This window comes from Oncorhynchus tshawytscha, unplaced genomic scaffold (assembly GCF_018296145.1).
Source record: "Oncorhynchus tshawytscha isolate Ot180627B unplaced genomic scaffold, Otsh_v2.0 Un_contig_5345_pilon_pilon, whole genome shotgun sequence".
In the NCBI taxonomy this organism is placed as follows: domain Eukaryota; kingdom Metazoa; phylum Chordata; class Actinopteri; order Salmoniformes; family Salmonidae; genus Oncorhynchus; species Oncorhynchus tshawytscha.
Window position 1 is genome coordinate 125845 of NW_024609551.1, and position 19391 is coordinate 145235.

Here is a 19391-nt window from a genome sequence, read left to right on the forward strand (position 1 = left end):
GATTCCACTGTCTCTAACCGAATGTCTCTTCTAGATTCCACTGTCTCTAACCGAATGTCTCTTCTAGATTCCACTGTCTCTAACCGAATGTCTCTTCTAGATTCCACTGTCTCTAACCGAATGTCTCTTCTAGATTCCACTGTCTCTAACTGAATGTCTCTTCTAGATTCCACTGTCTCTAACCGAATGTCTCTTCTAGATTCCACTGTCTCTTCTAGATGTCTCTAACCGAACTGTCTCTAGATTCCACTGTCTCTAACCGAATGTCTCTTCTAGATGCAACTGTCTCTAACCGAATGTCTCTTCTAGATTCCACTGTCTCTAACCGAATGTCTCTTCTAGATTCCACCCTCTCTTCTAGATTCCACTGTCTCTAACCGAATGTCACTTCTAGATTCCACTGTCTCTAACTGAAAGTCTCTTCTAGATTCCACTGTCTCTAACCGAATGTCTCTTCTAGATTCCACTGTCTCTAACTGAATGTCTCTTCTAGATTCCACTGTCTCTAACCGAATATCTCTTCTAGATTCCACTGTCTCTTCTAGATTCCACTGTCTCTAACTGAATGTCTCTTCTAGATTCCACTGTCTCTAACCGAATGTCTCTTCTAGATTCCACTGTCTCTAACTGAATGTCTCTTCTAGATTCCACTGTCTCAAACTGAATGTCTCTTCTAGATTCCACTGTCTCTAACCGAATGTCTCTTCTAGATTCCACTGTCTCTAACTGAATGTCTCTTCTAGATTCCACTGTCTCTTCTAGATTCCACTGTCTCTAACCGAATGTCTCTTCTAGATTCCACTGTCTCTAACCGAATGTCACTTCTAATAATAATGAGTGATTTTTATTAGCATGTACAGTAAACAAGTCTAACTGGCCAAGTTGTAATTGGATAAAGCTTAGCTTGCATTTCAAGAGCTCCAATTTTTTTTAATGCAATCTCAATATGTGGCTAGGATTGCCAACAGCTGAGTCTGTTTTATTGATAAAAATGAACCATTACAACATTTATGGGGCATGTAAACTGACCGATCTCTATCTCTCCCTCTATCTCTCTCTCTCTGCTTATGGCAACAGTGTGAGTGGGCTGAAGAATTCAATGGCCTACCTCACATAATATGAATCAACAAATCTGGACAAAGGACAAAAATGACAGTATGAGTAAGTCATATTCTTTAAAAGGCATACGTACACATTGAATGTTTAAACTACGTGTGTGTGGTGTGTTCCTGTCTCTAGATAGCAGTGTAACTGTTACCATTGGGTTAGCTAGCTACACACCAGTGGGTTAGCTAGCTACAAACCAATGGATTAGCTAGCTACACACCAGTGAATCAGCTAGCTACAAACTAGTGAATCAACGAGTTAGCTAGCTACAAACTAGTGGGTTAGTTAGCTACAAACCAATGAATTAGCTAGCTACACACCAGTGGGTTAGCTAGCTACAAACCAATGGATTAGCTAGCTACACACCAGTGAATCAGCTAGCTACAAACTAGTGAATCAACGAGTTAGCTAGCTACAAACTAGTGGGTTAGTTAGCTAAACACCAGTGAATCAGCTAACTAAACACCATTAAATCAGCTAGCTACAAACCAGTGAGTTAGCTAGCTACAAACCAGTGAGTTATATAGCTACAAAGCAATGAATCAGCTAGTTAAACACCAGTAAATCAGCTAGCTACAAACCAGTCAGTTAGCTAGCTACAAACTAGGGGGTTAGCTAGCTACAAACCAGTCGCTTAGCTAGCTACAAACCAGTCGGTTAGCTAGCTACAAACCAGTCGGTTAGCTAGCTACAAACCAGTCGGTTAGCTAGCTACAAACCAGTCGGTTAGCTAGCGACAAACCAGTCGGTTAGCTAGCTACAAACCAGTCGGTTAGCTAGCTACAAACCAGTCGCTTAGCTAGCTACAAACCTCAACACTGCAGTACAGAGAGAGAACATGTTGATTGTTTATTGTTTTCCAGACCAGAAACTACTGAACGTTGGATTAGTTGTAATGACGGTCATCTCGGACACCTCTTACCAGGGTTGTGGTTATTTCCCTTTCAATTCAGCCAAACGCAGAAAGTTAACAGAAATTCTAATTCCAATCAAAGCCAATGAGGAAAATTGTAATTCTGAATGTCAGTTTTCTTCATAAATTGACTGAATTGAAATGGAATTGACTCCAGCCTCTTATCACACCTTCACCTACAAGTCATGTGCTGTATAGGGAATAGGGTGCTATGTGGGAGGTATAATAAGATCAAACAGCAAGGCCTGTTAGTGCCAGCCTCCTTCAGCCCTACACCCCTCCCCTCCGTCTAATCCCTCTTGGCCCTCCCCTTCCTCTTTCTCCTTCCATTATCCACCCCTGATGACCTCTCCTTTGCCTCCACCTTGCCCCCCACCACCACTACCCCCGCTCCGTTCCCCAGTCCCTTGGACAGCCCGTTGGAGACCCCGTTGTTAGACAGAGCCTTGGCGGCCTTGGGCTCCCTGGGTTGGCGCGGCGTGCGGCGATACGTCTGGTAGTAGAAGTTAGCGAACAGGGCGATGAAGGTGAGGGCGTAGCAGATAAGGGCATAGTGCATCCAGTGGGGGAACTCACAGTCCATGTAGAGGGACAGAGCAGTGTGGCCGATGGTGACATGGAACTGGACCTGAGGGAGAGACGGAGGGATCAGTTGAAACCTTATTATATTACAGGGCCTTCGGGGAAAGTAACATGGAACTGGACCTGAGGTAGAGACAGAGGGAGGGATCAGTTGAAACCTTATTATATTACAGGGCCTTTGGGGAAAGTAACATGGAACTGGACCTGAGGGAGAGACGGAGGGATCAGTTGAAACCTTATTATATTACAGGGCCTTCGGGGAAAGTAACATGGAACTGGACCTGAGGTAGAGACGGAGGGATCAGTTGAAACCTTATTATATTACAGGGCCTTCGGGGAAAGTAACATGGAACTGGACCTGAGGTAGAGATGGAGGGAGGGATCAGTTGAAACCTTATTATATTACAGGGCCTTCGGGGAAAGTAACATGGAACTGGACCTGAGGTAGAGATGGAGGGAGGGATCAGTTGAAACCTTATTATATTACAGGGCCTTTGGGGAAAGTAACATGGAACTGGACCTGAGGTAGAGATGGAGGGAGGGATCAGTTGAAACCTTATTATATTACAGGGCCTTCGGGGAAAGTAACATGGAACTGGACCTGAGGTAGAGACGGAGGGGGAGGGAGTAACATGGAACTTGAGGAAACCTGAAACCTTATTATATTACAGGGCCTTCGGGGAAAGTAACATGGAACTGGACCTGAGGTAGGGAGGGATCAGTTGAAACCTTATTATATTACAGGGCCTTCGGGAAAGTAACATGGAACTGGACCTGAGGTAGAGACGGAGGGAGGGATCAGTTGAAACCTTATTATATTACAGGGCCTTCGGGGAAAGTAACATGGAACTGGACCTGAGGTAGAGACAGAGGGAGGGATCAGTTGAAACCTTATTATATTACAGGGCCTTCGGGAAAAGTAACATGGAACTGGACCTGAGGTAGAGACAGAGAGAGGGATCAGTTGAAACCTTATTATATTACAGGGCCTTCGGGAAAAGTAACATGGAACTGGACCTGAGGTAGAGACAGAGGGAGGGATCAGTTGAAACCTTATTATATTACAGGGCCTTCGGAGAAACTGGACCTGAGGTAGAGATGGAGGGAGGGATCAGTTGAAACCTTATTATATTACAGGGCCTTCGGGGAAAGTAACATGGAACTGGACCTGAGGTAGAGATGGAGGGAGGGATCAGTTGAAACCTTATTATATTACAGGGCCTTTGGGGAAAGTAACATGGAACTGGACCTGAGGTAGAGATGGAGGGAGGGATCAGTTGAAACCTTATTATATTACAGGGCCTTCGGAGAAAGCATTCAGACCCCTTGACTTGTAACACATTTTGTTACGTTACAGCCTTATTCTAAAATGGATTACATTTTAAAAAAACATGTTCCTTATCAATCTATACACAATACCCCATAGTGGCATACAGTATATCACAAAAGTGAGTACACCCCTCACATTTTTTGTAAATATTTGAGTATATCTTTTCATGTGACCACACTGAAGAAAGGACACTTTGCTACAATGTAAAGTAGTGAGTGTACAGCTTGTATAACAGTGTACATTTGCTGTCCCCTCAAAATAACAAAACACACAGCCATTAATGTCTAAACCGCTGGCAACAAAAAGGAGTACACCCCTAAGTGAAACTGCCCTGCGGGGATGTTTTTCAGCAGCAGGGACTGGGAGACTAGTCAGGATCGAGATGAACGGAGCAAAGTACAGAGAGATCCTTGATGAAAACCTGTTCCAGAGCACTCAGGACCCCAGACTGGGGCATAGGTTCACCTTCCAACAGGACAACGTCCCTAAGCACACAGATAAGACAATGCAGGAGTGGCTTCGGGACAAGTCTCTGAATGTCCTTGAGTGGCCCAGCCAGAGCCCGGACTTGAACCCAATCTAACATCTTTGGAGAGACCTGAAAATAGCTGTGCAGTGACGCTCCCCATCCAACCTGACAGAGCTTGAGAGGATCTGCAGAGAAGAATGGGAGAAACTCCCCTAAATACAGGTGTGACAAATTTCCGTAAAAAAAAAAAAACATTTTCAAAAATGTCTAAAAACCTTTTTTTTTCACCTACAAGTCATGTGCTGTATAGGGAATAGGGTGCTATGTGGGAGGTATAATAAGATCAAACAGCAAGGCCTGTTAGTGCCAGCCTGTCTGAGATATTGTGAGTAGATTGATGAGTCGGGGAAAAAACGTTGTAACGTTTCAAAATGTGGAATAAGTCAAAGGGGTCGGATTTCTTCTCGAATGCTCTGTACAGTACGACAGGGCTATTCAACTGTGGACATGTAGAAGGCAATCTGAGGGAAGAAGGTGAGACACAACCTTTCTGGTTTTCATGATCTCTCCAGGTAGAGAAGATGACCCAGCTGGTTTTCATGATCTCTCCAGGTAGAGGAGATGACCAGCTGGTTTTCATGATCTCTCCAGGTAGAGAAGATGACCCAGCTGGTTTTCATGATCTCTCCAGGGTAGAGAAGATGACCCAGCTGTACTTCATGATCTCTCCAGGGTAGAGAAGAAGACCCAGCTGGTTTTCATGATCTCTCCAGGTAGAGAAGATGACCAGCTGGTTTTCATGATCTCTCCAGGGTAGAGAAGAAGACCAGCTGGTTTTCATGATCTCTCCAGGTAGAGAAGATGACCAGCTGGTTTTCATGATCTCTCCAGGGTAGAGAAGATGACCAGCTGGTTTTCATGATCTCTCCAGGGTAGAGAAGAAGACCAGCTGGTTTTCATGATCTCTCCAGGTAGAGAAGAAGACCAGCTGGTTTTCATGATCTCTCCAGGGTAGAGAAGAAGACCAGCTGGTTTTCATGATCTCTCCAGGGTAGAGAAGATGACCAGCTGGTTTTCATGATCTCTCCAGGTAGAGAAGAAGACCAGCTGGTTTTCATGATCTCTCCAGGTAGAGAAGAAGACCAGCTGGTTTTCATGATCTCTCCAGGTAGAGAAGATGACCAGCTGGTTTTCATGATCTCTCCAGGTAGAGAAGATGACCAGCTGGTTTTCATGATCTCTCCAGGTAGAGAAGAAGACCAGCTGGTTTTCATGATCTCTCCAGGGTAGAGAAGAAGACCAGCTGGTTTTCATGATCTCTCCAGATAGAGAAGAAGACCAGCTGGTTTTCATGATCTCTCCAGGTAGAGAAGGTGAACAGCTGGTTTTCATGATCTCTCCAGGTAGAGAAGGTGAACAGCTGGTTTTCATGATCTCTCCAGGTAGAGAAGATGACCAGCTGGTTTTCATGATCTCTCCAGGGTAGAGAAGAAGACCAGCTGGTTTTCATGATCTCTCCAGGTAGAGAAGAAGACCAGCTGGTTTTCATGATCTCTCCAGGTAGAGAAGATGACAAGCTGGTTTTCATGATCTCTCCAGGTGGAGAAGATGACCAGCTGGTTTTCATGATCTCTCCAGGTAGAGAAGGTGAACAGCTGGTTTTCATGATCTCTCCAGGTAGAGAAGGTGAACAGCTGGTTTTCATGATCTCTCCAGGTAGAGAAGAAGACCAGCTTCGACCTTCGAGGTTCACTAACTGAATAGTCCAGCAACCCAGTAGTTATGATATGACATAATGCCATGACTGACTTAACTGTAAATCCATCTGAATCAAGTTAGACTGACTTAACTGTAAATCAATCTGAATCAAGTTAGACTGACTTTACTGTAAATCCATCTGAATCAAGTTAGACTGACTTTACTGTAAATCCATCTGAATCAAGTTAGACTGACTTTACTGTAAACCCATCTGAATCAAGTTAGACTGACTTTACTGTAAATCCATCTGAATCAAGTTAGACTGACTTTACTGTAAATCCATCTGAATCAAGTTAGACTGACTTTACTGTAAATCCATCTGAATCAAGTTAGACTGACTTTACTGTAAATCCATCTGAATCAAGTTAGACTGACTTTACTGTAAATCCATCTGAATCAAGTTAGACTGACTTTACTGTAAATCCATCTGAATCAAGTTAGACTGACTTTACTGTAAATCCATCTGAATCAAGTTAGACTGACTTTACTGTAAATCCATCTGAATCAAGTTAGACTGACTTTACTGTAAATCCATCTGAATCAAGTTAGACTGACTTTACTGTAAATCCATCTGAATCAAGTTAGACTGACTTTACTGTAAATCCATCTGAATCAAGTTAGACTGACTTTACTGTAAATCCATCTGAATCAAGTTAGACTGACTTAACTGTAAATCCATCTGAATCAAGTTACTGTAAACGAATCTCTTACCATCTGGATGACAGTCAGGTACTTCTTCCACCACAGGTACTTCTGGATCTTGGGTCCAAAGGAGGCCAGCCCATAGTACAGATACATCAGGACATGGATGGCTGCGTTCATGTGTGCACCAAAGAATGCTGCAAAGGAGGGAGGGGGGGAACCCATCAGATAATGTGATGAGGTCCATTACCAAATTACCAATAACACATGCATTTCTAATAAAAGGGAACGCAACACGTTCCTGCATTGGGCTACAGTTCAACGCAGAAGAAGAGATTCCTTTTTTCTAAAAAAGGAAGTTGCTGGGTTAAGTAAAACAGACGAGTAGAGGGGATACTCACACTGTCCGCCAGCGACCCAAAGGAAGTTGCTGGTTAGGTATTTAAAAAAACAGATAAGTAGAGGGGATACTCACACTGTCCGCCAGCGACTCAAAGGAAGTTGCTGGTTAAGTATTTAAAAAACAGATAAGTAGAGGGGATACTCACACTGTCCTCCAGCGACCCAAAGGAAGTTGCAGGGTTAAGTAAAACAGACGAGTAGAGGGGATACTCACACTGTCCTCCAGCGACCCAAAGGAAGTTGCAGGGTTAAGTAAAACAGACGAGTAGAGGGGATACTCACACTGTCCTCCAGCGACCCACTTGATGCCGATCCACCAGAGGGTGAACATGGAGCAGTGGTGGTAGACGTGAAGGAAGCTGACCTGGTTAAACTTCTTCCTCAGGATGAAGAACACCGTGTCCAGGTACTCTACTCCTTTAGAGACGAAATACCACCACAACGCTGCTGCTATCTGTGAAGGGGGCGGGACGGGGGCGGGGCAGGGACATTAGTATCATCCAGGAAGATTTGGACAATTATCTCCAGACAGGTTATATTTCATAACTTAAGGGGGGTTTATGCGTCTGAATCTGTCGACTAGACTATAGCCTGATATGATCCCTGACCCTCGACCTTTCATCATCAACAATTGGACACAAAATGGTCGCTGACGACAGAGAGGAAGAGGCGAAACGAAAGGGAAAACTGGGCCCAAAATGTGTCTTCTCTAGCAGGTGGGGTTTATTCATTATAGTTTTACTCAACGGTTCTGTTGTTGGGGGGGGGTTCCCTCCCCAAGCAAGGACTTTTTATATGGAGGTCAATGAGAGTCTCGAATTTCATCAACAAAAACTGTAATGGCTTATTTGATACATGAGGCTTGATTGGTCGAATAGAACACTCTATTCCTGTAGTTCACACGTATATCTGCCCTCTCATTGGCTAGATCGGTGTCACTTGATCTTGCCTCCTTCCGACTGCCTTCCATTTTTTTAAATACATTTTTTTGTCATTGTTAGAGCGTCCACTTGAGTATCTGGTATCTGGTCAGTATAATGGATCATCTGTGTGGACGTGGCATGCTGCCTGGTGTAAACGTCATGGAGAAGTAGCTAGGTAAAACTGACCCCCCTGCTGGCCCCGTCTGTCTGATAGGAGGGTTTGATCAGATGAATAAAGCCTGATCGTGTTTCTTAATGTCTCCCAGAGGTGAGGGAAAGAGAGAGCGGGTGTCTAATTTCATGATCCCAGTCGCTGCAAGGATCAAGGCCAGCCAGCATCTTTCCAGTTACTGGTCACACCTGTACTACTGGTCATACCTGTACTACTGGTCACACCTGTACTACTGGTCATACCTGTACTACTGGTCACTACTGTACTACTGGTCACTACTGTACTACTGGTCACTACTGTACTACTGGTCACTACTGTACTACTGGTCATACCTGTACTACTGGTCACTACTGTACTACTGGTCATACCTGTACTACTGGTCACATACCAATAAATTTTGATTTGGGGTTTTGCTGGGTTTTTACAGCACTTTGAGATATCACTGGTCAGGGCTATATAAATAAATTTGATTTGATTTGATTTACTGTACTACTGGTCACACATGTACTACTGGTCACACCTGTACTACTGGTCACACCTGTACTACTGGTCATGGTACTACAGGTCACACCTGTACTACTGGTCATACCTGTACTACTGGTCATACCTGTACTACTGATTATACAGGCGTCCGACTGGGTTTAAATACTACCGTTTGCTCTATCCTGTCTAGAATACCAGATGAGTGGGGGTTTGCAATTTTGTGAATATTCTATATGATGCCTGTCCATTGCATCAAGCCACACAAAAGATTTTGAAATTATTTCAAATACTGCTTGAACCCAGGTCCCGGGTCGTTTCTGGGTGAACTCACCCGGACTTCATTGGGGTCGTCTGAGTAGTCAACAGACTGGCAGATGTAGCTGTAGCCGGCCGCCCGAGCCGCCAGGAAGAGCTGAGAATAGAAGAGATCACCACACACTTTATTGAGAGAGAGAGAGAGAGAGACAGAGAGAGAGAGAGAGAGAGAGAGAGAGAGAGGGAGGAGAGAGAGGGAGAGAGAGAGAGAGAGAGAGAGAGAGGGAGAGAGAGAGAGAGAGAGAGGGGAGAGAGAGAGAGAGAGAGAGAGAGAGAGAGAGAGAGAGAGAGAGAGAGAGAGGGAGGGGAGAGAGACAGAGAGAGAGGGGAGACAGAGAGAGAGAGAGAGAGAGAGAGAGAGACAGAGGGAAAGAGAGAGAGAGAGAGAGAGAGGGAGGACAGAGACAGAGAGCGACAGAGAGAGAGAGAGAGAGGGGAGGAGACAGAGACAGAGACAGAGAGAGACAGAGAGAGAGACAGACAGAGACAGAGAGAGAGAGAGAGAGGGACAGAGGAGAGACAGAGAGACAGAGACAGAGACAGAGAGAGAGAGAGAGAGAGAGAGAGACAGAGACAGAGACAGAGAGAGAGAGAGACAGAGACAGAGAGAGAGAGGAGAGAGACAGAGAGAGAGAGAGAGAGACAGAGAGAGAGACAGAGAGACAGAGACAGAGAGAGAGAGAGAGAGAGAGAGAGAGAGACAGAGAGAGAGAGAGACAGAGAGAGAGAGAGAGAGAGAGAGAGAGAGAGAGAGAGAGAGAGAGAGAGAGAGAGAGAGAGAGAGAGGGAGAGAGAGAGACAGAGGGAGAGAGAGAGAGAGAAAGAGAGAGGGGAGGAGAGACAGAGAGAGAGACAGAGAGAGAGACAGGGAGAGAGAGAGGGAGGACGAAGAGCAGACAGATTTCAACGAATGGAAACAGGGAATCTAAGGAGTCTTACACAACTAAATTACACTTTGAAATGTTTTATGAACGCTCAAAAAAAAAAGGTGAAAGTGAAATAAAATATTCAACAACTCTTGGAGGACAGTGAAAGACGACTTAAATGAGTCTCAAGTCTCTAGTGATTAAATGGAGAAACTGGCCCGACCAGCAAATACACACAGTATTTGGTTCTGGGTGATGAGATGAGATTGAAATGAAAGATGAAGCGTCCACCTCTTTGCAGATGAAGAAGTTGAAGATGACCATGCTGAAGTTATAGAAGATGAGTGTCTTCTTGAGCTGGAAGGGTTCTCTGTTCTCCATGTACTTGGGCCCCAGCCACAGGAACAGCAGGTAGGAGGAACTGATGGCCAACGTAGGGAGTGGGTTGTCCATCAGGGGCCATTTCTCCACTCGCTTGTCTTGGTGGACAGTACAATATACTCAGTATTACTGGCATGATAAAAAGTGAGAAATACAAACATGACATTTCTTCCTCTACACTGAACAAAAATAGAAACGCAACATGTGAAGTGTTGGTTTTATGAGTTGAAATTTTAAAAAATCACCAAATTGTTCCATACGCACAAAAAAAAACGTATTTATCTCAAATTTTCTGCACAAATGTTGTACCCATCCCTGGTAGTGAGCATTTCTCTGTCAAGATAATCCATCCACCTGACAGGTGTGGCATATCAGGATGCTGATTAAACAGCATGATCTTTTACACAGGTGCACCTTGTGCTGGGGGACAATAAAAGGCCACTCTAAAATTTGCAGTTTTTGTCACCCAACACAATGACACACAGATGTCTCAAGTTTTGAGGGAGTGTGCAATTGGCATGCTGACGACAGGAATGTCCACCAAAACTGTTGCCAGAGAATTGAATGTTCATTTCTCTACCATAAGCCGCCTACAACGTTGTTTTAGAGAATTTGACAGAATGTTCAACCAGCCACACAACCACAGACCAGGTGTAACCACGCCAGCCCAGGACCTCCATATCCGTCTTCTTCACCTGCGGGATCGTCTGGGGGGGGGGATTTCTGTCTGTAATAAAGCCCTTTTCTGGGTGAAAACTCATTCTGATTGGCTGGGACTGATTTCCTTCTATGAACAGTAACTCAGCAAAATCATTGAAATTGTGGCCTGTTGCGTTTATATTTCTGTTCAGTATAGAAAGAGAAAGAGACTTGTAATCTGAGATTGAGATTCTCGCAAACCAAGATCAAGATCAAGATCAAGACCAAGATCAAGATCAAGACCAAGACCAAGACCAAGATCAAGACCAAGATCAAGATCAAGATCAAGACCAAGACCAAGATCAAGATCAAGACCAAGATCAAGACCAAGATCAAGACTCAAGACTCAAGATCAAGATCAAGACCAAAGATCAAGATCAAGACCAAGATCAAGACAAGATCAAGACCAAGATCAGATCAAGGCAAGATCAAGACCAAGACCAAGATCAAGACCAAGATCAAGTTCAAGATCAATGAAGACCAAGACACTCAATGACTGACACACACACAATGATGACACACACACAAACACTGGCAGACAATGACACACACACACAGACACACACTGACTGACACACACACACACACACACTGGCACTGAATGACACACACACACACACACATGACTGACACACACACACACAGACAATGACACACACACACACACACTGGCACTGAATGACACACACACACACACACAGACAATGACTGACACACACACACACACACACACACTGGCACTGAATGACACAGACACACACACAGGACTGACTGACACACAGACTGGCACTGACTGACACAGACACACACACACACAAACAATGACTGACACACACAGACACACAAACAATGACTGACACACACACACACACACACACACTGGCACTGACACACAGACACACACACAGAGACAATGATTGACTGACACACACACACACACACACACTGACTGAACACACACACACACACACAAACAATGACTGACACACACACACACACACACACAACACACACACACACTGGACTGAATGACACAGACACACACACAGAGACAATGACTGACACACTGACTGCACTGACACAGACACACACACATACGGGAGAGTGTGAGGATTACCTGCGATGGTAAGGGCCCATTTATATAAATTAATGGTATCATTTATCAGATGTGTGGTGAGCTCCATCTTTGCAGGCCAGTATCTGAGTTCCCCTGGCAGAAAGACACACAGAGAAGACAGTAGTAGAGCTCAGTAACACATCCTCAGGTGTTTAACTGTTCCCCCCTGGCAGAAAGACACAGAGAGAAGACAGCAGTAGAGCTCAGTAACACATCCTCAGGTGTTTAACTGTTCCCCTGGCAGAAAGACACAAGCAGAGAAGACAGCAGTAGAGCTCAGTAACACATCCTCAGGTGTTTAACTGTTCCCCTGGCAGAAAGAGCTCAGTAGAGCTCAGTAACACATCCTCAGGTGTTTAACTGTTCCCCTGGCAGAAAGACACAGAGAGAAGACAGCAGTAGAGCTCAGTAACACATCCTCAGGTGTTTAACTGTTCCCCTGGCAGAAAGACACAACAAGACAGAGAAGACCCTGAGCAGTAAAAGAACACACCAGAGAAGACAGCAGTAGAGCTCAGTAACACATCCTCAGGTGTTTAACTGAGCCCCTGGAAAGACACCAGAGAAGACAGCAGTGAGCTCAGTAACACATCCTGGGGTGTTTAACTGTTCCAGCTATCACTGAACACAAACCAGAAGACAGCAGTAGAGCTCAGTAACCCCTGGGGTAGAGCGCGTGGATAACGCCTTGTGATTTAATGATCTCTGAACTGAAGCCTAAATATGACGCCCCCCCCCCCCTGGGATTTACTGGGATGAAATAGGCGCTATAGAGCTTCTTGGAATAACTCAGGGTTTCATTCAGTCAATTAAGCCATTTCATTTAGGCTATTCTTATTCAACAACATTTCTCAGCACAAGTTAAAAGATGAATCTTACAGTCCTTCCGCACATTCTGATGTGAAGTAAACAAATAAACTTCCATCAATATCTATCTGTTCCTGACAGACCGGCGGGGGGGAGAGAGGATGTAGGGGGGCGACACTGCGCTGCAACTGTTCTGTTCTGCTCCGTGACGTGTACGTTGAATGGTCCTCTATTCTAGCGACGCACAAAACCCCGTGAGCATGTCAGCAGCTTTTTGACTCCGTTCGGTCTGACTGTCCGCACCGCCCGCTAACCGGAATCCAATCTGTAGTCCTATGCTATTTAATTCAAAACTACAATTAGATGTTACATTCGACATGTTTTATATCCAACCAGGTCATTGCACGGTGCGCGAGCAGAGTAGTAATAATATAGTATATTGGCCTAGAGCGCGTGGATAACGCCGTGTGATTTAATGATCTCTGAACCGAAGCCTAAATATGTGACTCGCAACCAGGCAGCATCTGCACGAACCCAAACCGTATTTAATCTGATGGGAATAAAGCATTATGACCAATTAAAATATAGGCATATTACAAAAAATATATGTCTGGATATTTGAGTAGGGTAGAATAGGCTATATAGATGATTAGCATATCCCACTGGCCCTCCACGTCACTGTGATAACACGGCAATGTGCTATTCATTGATCATTCACGGACCATTTCCCCCATCCTATAATTTGAGCCATAAAATTAAGAAAAACGAGCAAGCTAGCTAATTGTATCCAGTAAAATAAGTCAAATCTACCGAAACTCTGCGCACTAGTATTTGATGAGAATGAAGATTCTTGTTATCTTACCGTGTCGACAGATTGAGCTATATACGGTCCTTTTATTGTGACATTCAGTACAAGGTCATGTAATTTAACAGATCCACAGTTTCGGCTACCAAAAACCCTAATATATATTTTTTATATCCGTGGTTATGTTCTTATAGAAGACTAGTTAACATAACGGCGGAACAGAGAAATCCGTTATAGAGGCAACATAATGACCGCAACCCTTTTCACTGCAGCTGGAAACGGTTCTCCGGTGCGACTCGTTGGACTGATGACGGACACTGTTTGATGGTGCGCATGCGTAGATCTGTAGTCGAATGCAGCAGTAGTGGAGACAGGGAATATGTAACCGGTATTTTTTTTTACCGACCTCTCCGTTGTGATCTTGGTTGTACATCACAGGCTACCTGAGCATTTCTCCATCCTCGATCTGTGTGCGCTATGAACCGTATATGTGGATATCTTGCTCAGTGTTTTATAGCCTTATACGTACCGGCCTAGTTGAGTCGTAACGAAACGACCTGAAGTCCCTTTTATTTGTGAGGATCGTTTCTACTTGTTGTCTATGGACCGGATCCACCGTACAATGATAGGCACGGAGGAAATGTCCCGGTAGAACATGGGCCTGTAACGAACCGATATTTCTAACATTCTCCTATAAGGAGAAGGACAGAGAAAACGGAAAGATGAAGATCTGGAGTACAGAACATGTTTTCAGGTTAGTAGGCCAAGAGTCTCTAAACCGAGCATATCGATAGGCTAGTTTACCGCTACCGTTAAATGCAGTGTTGCTTGTTTGTACAACCGTGGTCTTTTATTTGAATCTCTATCGTCCCAAATGTTAGTCTACATTAAGAGGCTTGTCGAAATGAGCAGCGACGCGATCCTACATGGTTCCCTCTCTCATTGAGCATGTGAGGGATACGGTGTTACTATTGAGGTCCCGGTGTTGTGCCGAAAATCTCCCCACCTGACAGAATTTGAACCCAGTACTTTTGAAAGTGTAACGATAATAATTCAGCCATAGTTGTTCTGAAATGTTTATTGCCTGCCAACATTTTACTCCCTCCTCTATGATTAATATAACACACATACATTAAATGATTAATTTCGGTTGCCTATCCTAACGTGAAGTTTGTTTTATAGAAATTATTTGGCTAAGGAAATTATAAGGGGGGTGGGGGGTGGAAATTCTGTCAGGGGGGTGATTTTCGGCACAACACCAGTTTTATAAAGTATCACTGTCACACAAACGTTTGAACATGTCTGTTACGTTGTTCTACAAGGTGTCAGTTGTGTGAAACGAGTAGCCAAACGTTTATGATTAAAGGGATAGTGGCTAAACGTTTATGATTTAAAGGGATAGTGGCCAAACGTTTATGATTAAAGGGATAGTGGCCAAACGTTTGTGATTTAAAGGGATAGTGGCCAAACGTTTTATGATTAAAGGGATAGTGGCCAAACGTTTATGATTAAAGGGATAGTGGCTAAACGTTTATGATTTAAAGGGATAGTGGCCAAACGTTTATGATTAAAGGGATAGTGGCCAAACGTTTGTGATTAAAGGGCTAGTTCATTCAAAATCCCCCACTATGCTCTAACCCATCTGGACAAGAGGAATACCTATGTGAGAATGCTGTTCATCGACTACAGCTCGGCATTCAACACCATAGTACCCTCCAAGCTCGTCATCAAGCTCGAGACCCTGGGTCTCGACCCCGCCCTGTGCAACTGGGTACTGGACTTCCTGACGGGCCGCCCCCAGGTGGTGAGGGTAGGCAACAACATCTCCTCCCCGCTGATCCTCAACACTGGGGCCCCACAAGGGTGCGTTCTGAGCCCTCTCCTGTACTTCCTGTTCACCCACGACTGCGTGGCCATGCACGCCTCCAACTCAATCATCAAGTTTGCGGACGACACAACAGTGGTAGGCTTGATTACCAACAACGACGAGACGGCCTACAGGGAGGAGGTGAGGGCCCTCGGAGTGTGGTGTCAGGAGATGATTGTGGACTTCAGGAAACAGCACAGGGAACACCCCCCTATCCACATCGATGGAACAGTAGTGGAGAGGGTAGCAAGTTTTAAGTTCCTCGGCATACACATCACAGACAAACTGAATTGGTCCACTCACACAGACAGCATCGTGAAGAAGGCGCAGCAGCGCCTCTTCAACCTCAGGAGGCTGAAGAAATTCGGCTTGTCACCAAAAGCACTCACAAACTTCTACAGATGCACAATCGAGAGCATCCTGGCGGGCTGTATCACCGCCTGGTACGGCAACTGCTCCGCCCTCAACCGTAAGGCTCTCCAGAGGGTAGTGAGGTCTGCACAACGCATCACCGGGGGCAAACTACCTGCCCTCCAGGACACCTACACCACCCGATGTTACAGGAAGGCCATAAAGATCATCAAGGACATCAACCACCCGAGCCACTGCCTGTTCACCCCGCTATCATCCAGAAGGCAAGGTCAGTACAGGTGCATCAAAGCTGGGACCGAGAGACTGAAAAACAGCTTCTATCTCAAGGCCATCAGACTGTTAAACAGCCACCACTAACATTGAGTGGCTGCTGCCAACACACTGACACTGACTCAACTCCAGCCACTTTAATAATGGGAATTGATGGGAAATGATGTAAATATATCACTAGCCACTTTAAACAATGCTACCTTATATAATGTTACTTACCCTACATTATTAATCTCATATGCATACGTATATACTGTACTCTATATCATCGACTGCATCCTTATGTAATACATGTATCACTAGCCACTTTAACTATGCCACTTTGTTTACATACTCATCTCATATGTATATACTGTACTCGATACCATCTACTGTATCTTGCCTATGCTGCTCTGTACCATCACTCATTCATATATCCTTATGTACATATTCTTTATCCCCTTACACTGTGTATAAGACAGTAGTTTTGGAATTGTTAGTTAGATTACTTGCTCGTTATTACTGCATTGTCGGAACTAGAAGCACAAGCATTTCGCTATACTCGCATTAACATCTGCTAACCATGTGTATGTGACAAATAAAATTTGATTTGATTTGAACACCAAACTTAATTGAGCCACAAGGTGGTCCTGTGGAGTTCAGTTGGTATTTATGGCACTTAGAAAGCCAGGATAATGGGTTTGATTCCCGGGACCCATCTACATGTAGCATGTAGCATGTAGCATGTATGACTTGCATGCCTGCCAGTTGCTTTGGATAATAGCATTTGCTAAATGGCATAAATGATTGAAACAACCCATTTTGAAGATAACTACAGGTCTAATGATTATGACATTGCATGACCATTTCATCTTGTTTTGTAACCTGGCTGTTATTCTGCTTTAGTAGTTGCCATATTCACAATGTTTAACCTGGTGTGTCAAAGGACCGTGTTACCATGTTTAGTGACCTGACTGATTATCCTGTACTTAGAGACGGTGATCAAGGCAGCGATGAGAAAATACCTCATGAACCCTAACAGTGCTCCTCCTCTCTGTCTCTCTCTGTCTGTCTCTCTCTCTCTCTCTCTCTGTCTCTCTCTCTCTCTCTCTGTCTCTCTCTGTCTCTCTCTCTGTCTGTCTCTCTCTGTCTCTCTCTCTCTCTCTGTCTCTCTCTGTCTCTGTCTCTCACTGTGTCTCTCTTTCAATTCAATTCAATTCAAGGGCTTTATTGACATGGGAAACATGTGTTAACATTGCCAAAGCAAGTGAGGTAGACAACATACAAAGTGAATATATAAAGTGAAAAACAACCAAAATTAACAGTAAACATTACACATACAGAAGTTTCAAAACAGTAAAGACATTACAAATGTCATATTATATATATATATATACAGTGTTTTAACAATGTACAAATGGTTAAAGGACACAAGATAAAATAAATAAGCATAAATATGGGTGTATTTACAATGGTGTTTGTTCTTCACTGGTTGCCCTTTTCTCGTGGCAACAGGTCACAAATCTTGCTGCTGTGATGGCACACTGTGGAATTTCACCCAGTAGATATGGGAGTTTTTCAAAATTGGATTTGTTTTCTAATTCTTTGTGGATCTGTGTAATCTGAGGGAAATATGTCTCTCTAATATGGTCATACATTGGGCAGGAGGTTAGGAAGTGCAGCTCAGTTTCCACCTCATTTTGTGGGCAGTGAGCACATAGCCTGTCTTCTCTTGAGAGCCATGTCTGCCTATGGCGGCCTTTCTCAATAGCAAGGCTATGCTCACTGAGTCTGTACATAGTCAAGGCTTTCCTTAATTTTGGGTCAGTCACAGTGGTCAGGTATTCTGCCGCTGTGTACTCTCTGTGTAGGGCCAAATAGCATTCTAGTTTGCTCTGTTTTTTTGTTAATTCTTTCCAATGTGTTAAGTAGTTATCTTTTTGTTTTCTCATGATTTGGTTGGTCTCTCTCTGTCTCTGTCTCTCTCTCTGTCTCTCTCTCTCTCTCTCTCTGTCTCTCTCTCTGTCTCTCTGTCTCTCACTGTGTCTCTCTCTGTCTCTCTCTGTCTCTGTCTGTCTCTCTCTATCTCTCTCTCTGTCTCTCTCTGTCTCTCTCTGTCTCTCTCTATCTCTCTCTCTGTCTCTCTATCTCTCTCTCTGTCTCTCTCTGTCTCTCTCTGTCTCTCTCTGTCTCTCTCTCTCTCTCTGTCTCTCTCTGTCTCTCTCTCTCTCTCTGTCTCTCTCTCTCTGTCTGTCTCTCTCTATCTCTCTCTCTGTCTCTCTCTGTCTCTCTCTGTCTCTCTCTATCTCTCTCTCTGTCTCTCTCTATCTCTCTCTCTGTCTCTGTCTCTCTCTCTCTGTCTCTCTCTCTCTGTCTCTCTCTCTCTGTCTCTCTGACTGTAGCTACCCGTGGGAGACGGTGATCAAGGCAGCGATGAGGAAGTACCCTAACCCCATGAACCCTAATGTGGTGGGAGTGGATGTGTTGGACAGGAACCTGGATACCGACGGACGGCTCCACAGCCACAGACTCCTCAGCACCGAGTGGGGCCTGCCAGGCATCGTACGAGCGGTCAGTAAGCTGCTGTCTGTCTCTCTCACTCCTCAGCACCGAGTGGGGCCTGCCAGGCATCGTACGAGCGGTCAGTAAGCTGCTGTCTGTCTCTCTGTCTCTCTCACTTCTCAGCACCGAGTGGGGCCTGCCAGGCATCGTACGAGCGGTCAGTAAGCTGTCTGTCTGTCTGTCTGTCTGTCTCTCTCACTCCTCAGCACCGAGTGGGGCCTGCCAGGCATCGTACGAGCGGTCAGTAAGCTGCTGTCTGTCTGTCTCTGTCTCTCTCTCTCCTCAGCTCTATCTGTGGGGCCTGCCTGTGCATCTGTAACATTCGGTCAAGTAAGGCTGTCTATCTGTCTGTCTGTCTCTCTCTCTAACTCCTCAGCAGCAAGTGGGGCCTGCCAGGCATTCTGGTCTCTGCTGTCTGTCTCTGTCTCTCTGTCTCTCTCTCTCTCTCTCTCTCTCTCTGTGTCTCTCTCTCTCTCTCTCTCTCTCTCTCTCTCTCTGTGTCTCTGTCAATTCAATTCAATTCAACAGGGCTTTTTGGCCTGAAACATGTGTTAACATTCCAAAGCAAGT

The 19391-nt window shown here is 44.7% G+C and overlaps 2 protein-coding genes across 6 annotated transcripts in view; one reads left to right on the top strand and one right to left on the bottom strand.

Annotated features, from left to right (window-relative positions):
• Positions 1–1393: 1393 nt before the first annotated feature.
• On the bottom strand, positions 1394–14388 carry elovl4a (ELOVL fatty acid elongase 4a). 3 transcript variants are annotated; one of them, XM_042315855.1, is made up of 7 exons: positions 14301–14388; positions 12160–12252; positions 10254–10441; positions 9113–9193; positions 7486–7657; positions 6871–6998; positions 1394–2648 (listed from the first exon to the last, which is right to left on the bottom strand). In XM_042315855.1, the coding sequence occupies exons 2-7, from the start codon at positions 12224–12226 to the stop codon at positions 2310–2312; spliced, it is 975 nt and encodes a 324-aa protein (XP_042171789.1). In that variant the 5' UTR covers positions 12227–12252; positions 14301–14388; the 3' UTR covers positions 1394–2309. The 3 variants fall into 3 exon arrangements, with proteins under 3 accessions (XP_042171789.1, XP_042171790.1, XP_042171788.1); XM_042315856.1 differs by lacking the exon at positions 14301–14388 and adding an exon at positions 13829–14067 and having other exon boundaries at positions 12160–12242; XM_042315854.1 differs by lacking the exon at positions 14301–14388 and adding an exon at positions 13829–14066.
• Positions 14389–14400: 12 nt separating this feature from the next.
• Positions 14401–19391, top strand: part of prelid3a (PRELI domain containing 3A) — a 29235-nt gene continuing 24244 nt past the window's right edge. For all 3 annotated transcript variants that reach the window (XM_042315859.1, XM_042315858.1, XM_042315857.1), the window contains exons 1-2: positions 14401–14525; positions 18662–18830. In XM_042315859.1, coding sequence (XP_042171793.1) covers positions 14494–14525; positions 18662–18830 — 201 coding nt within the window. In that variant the 5' untranslated portion in view covers positions 14401–14493. The remainder of the gene's footprint in view (positions 14526–18661; positions 18831–19391) is intronic.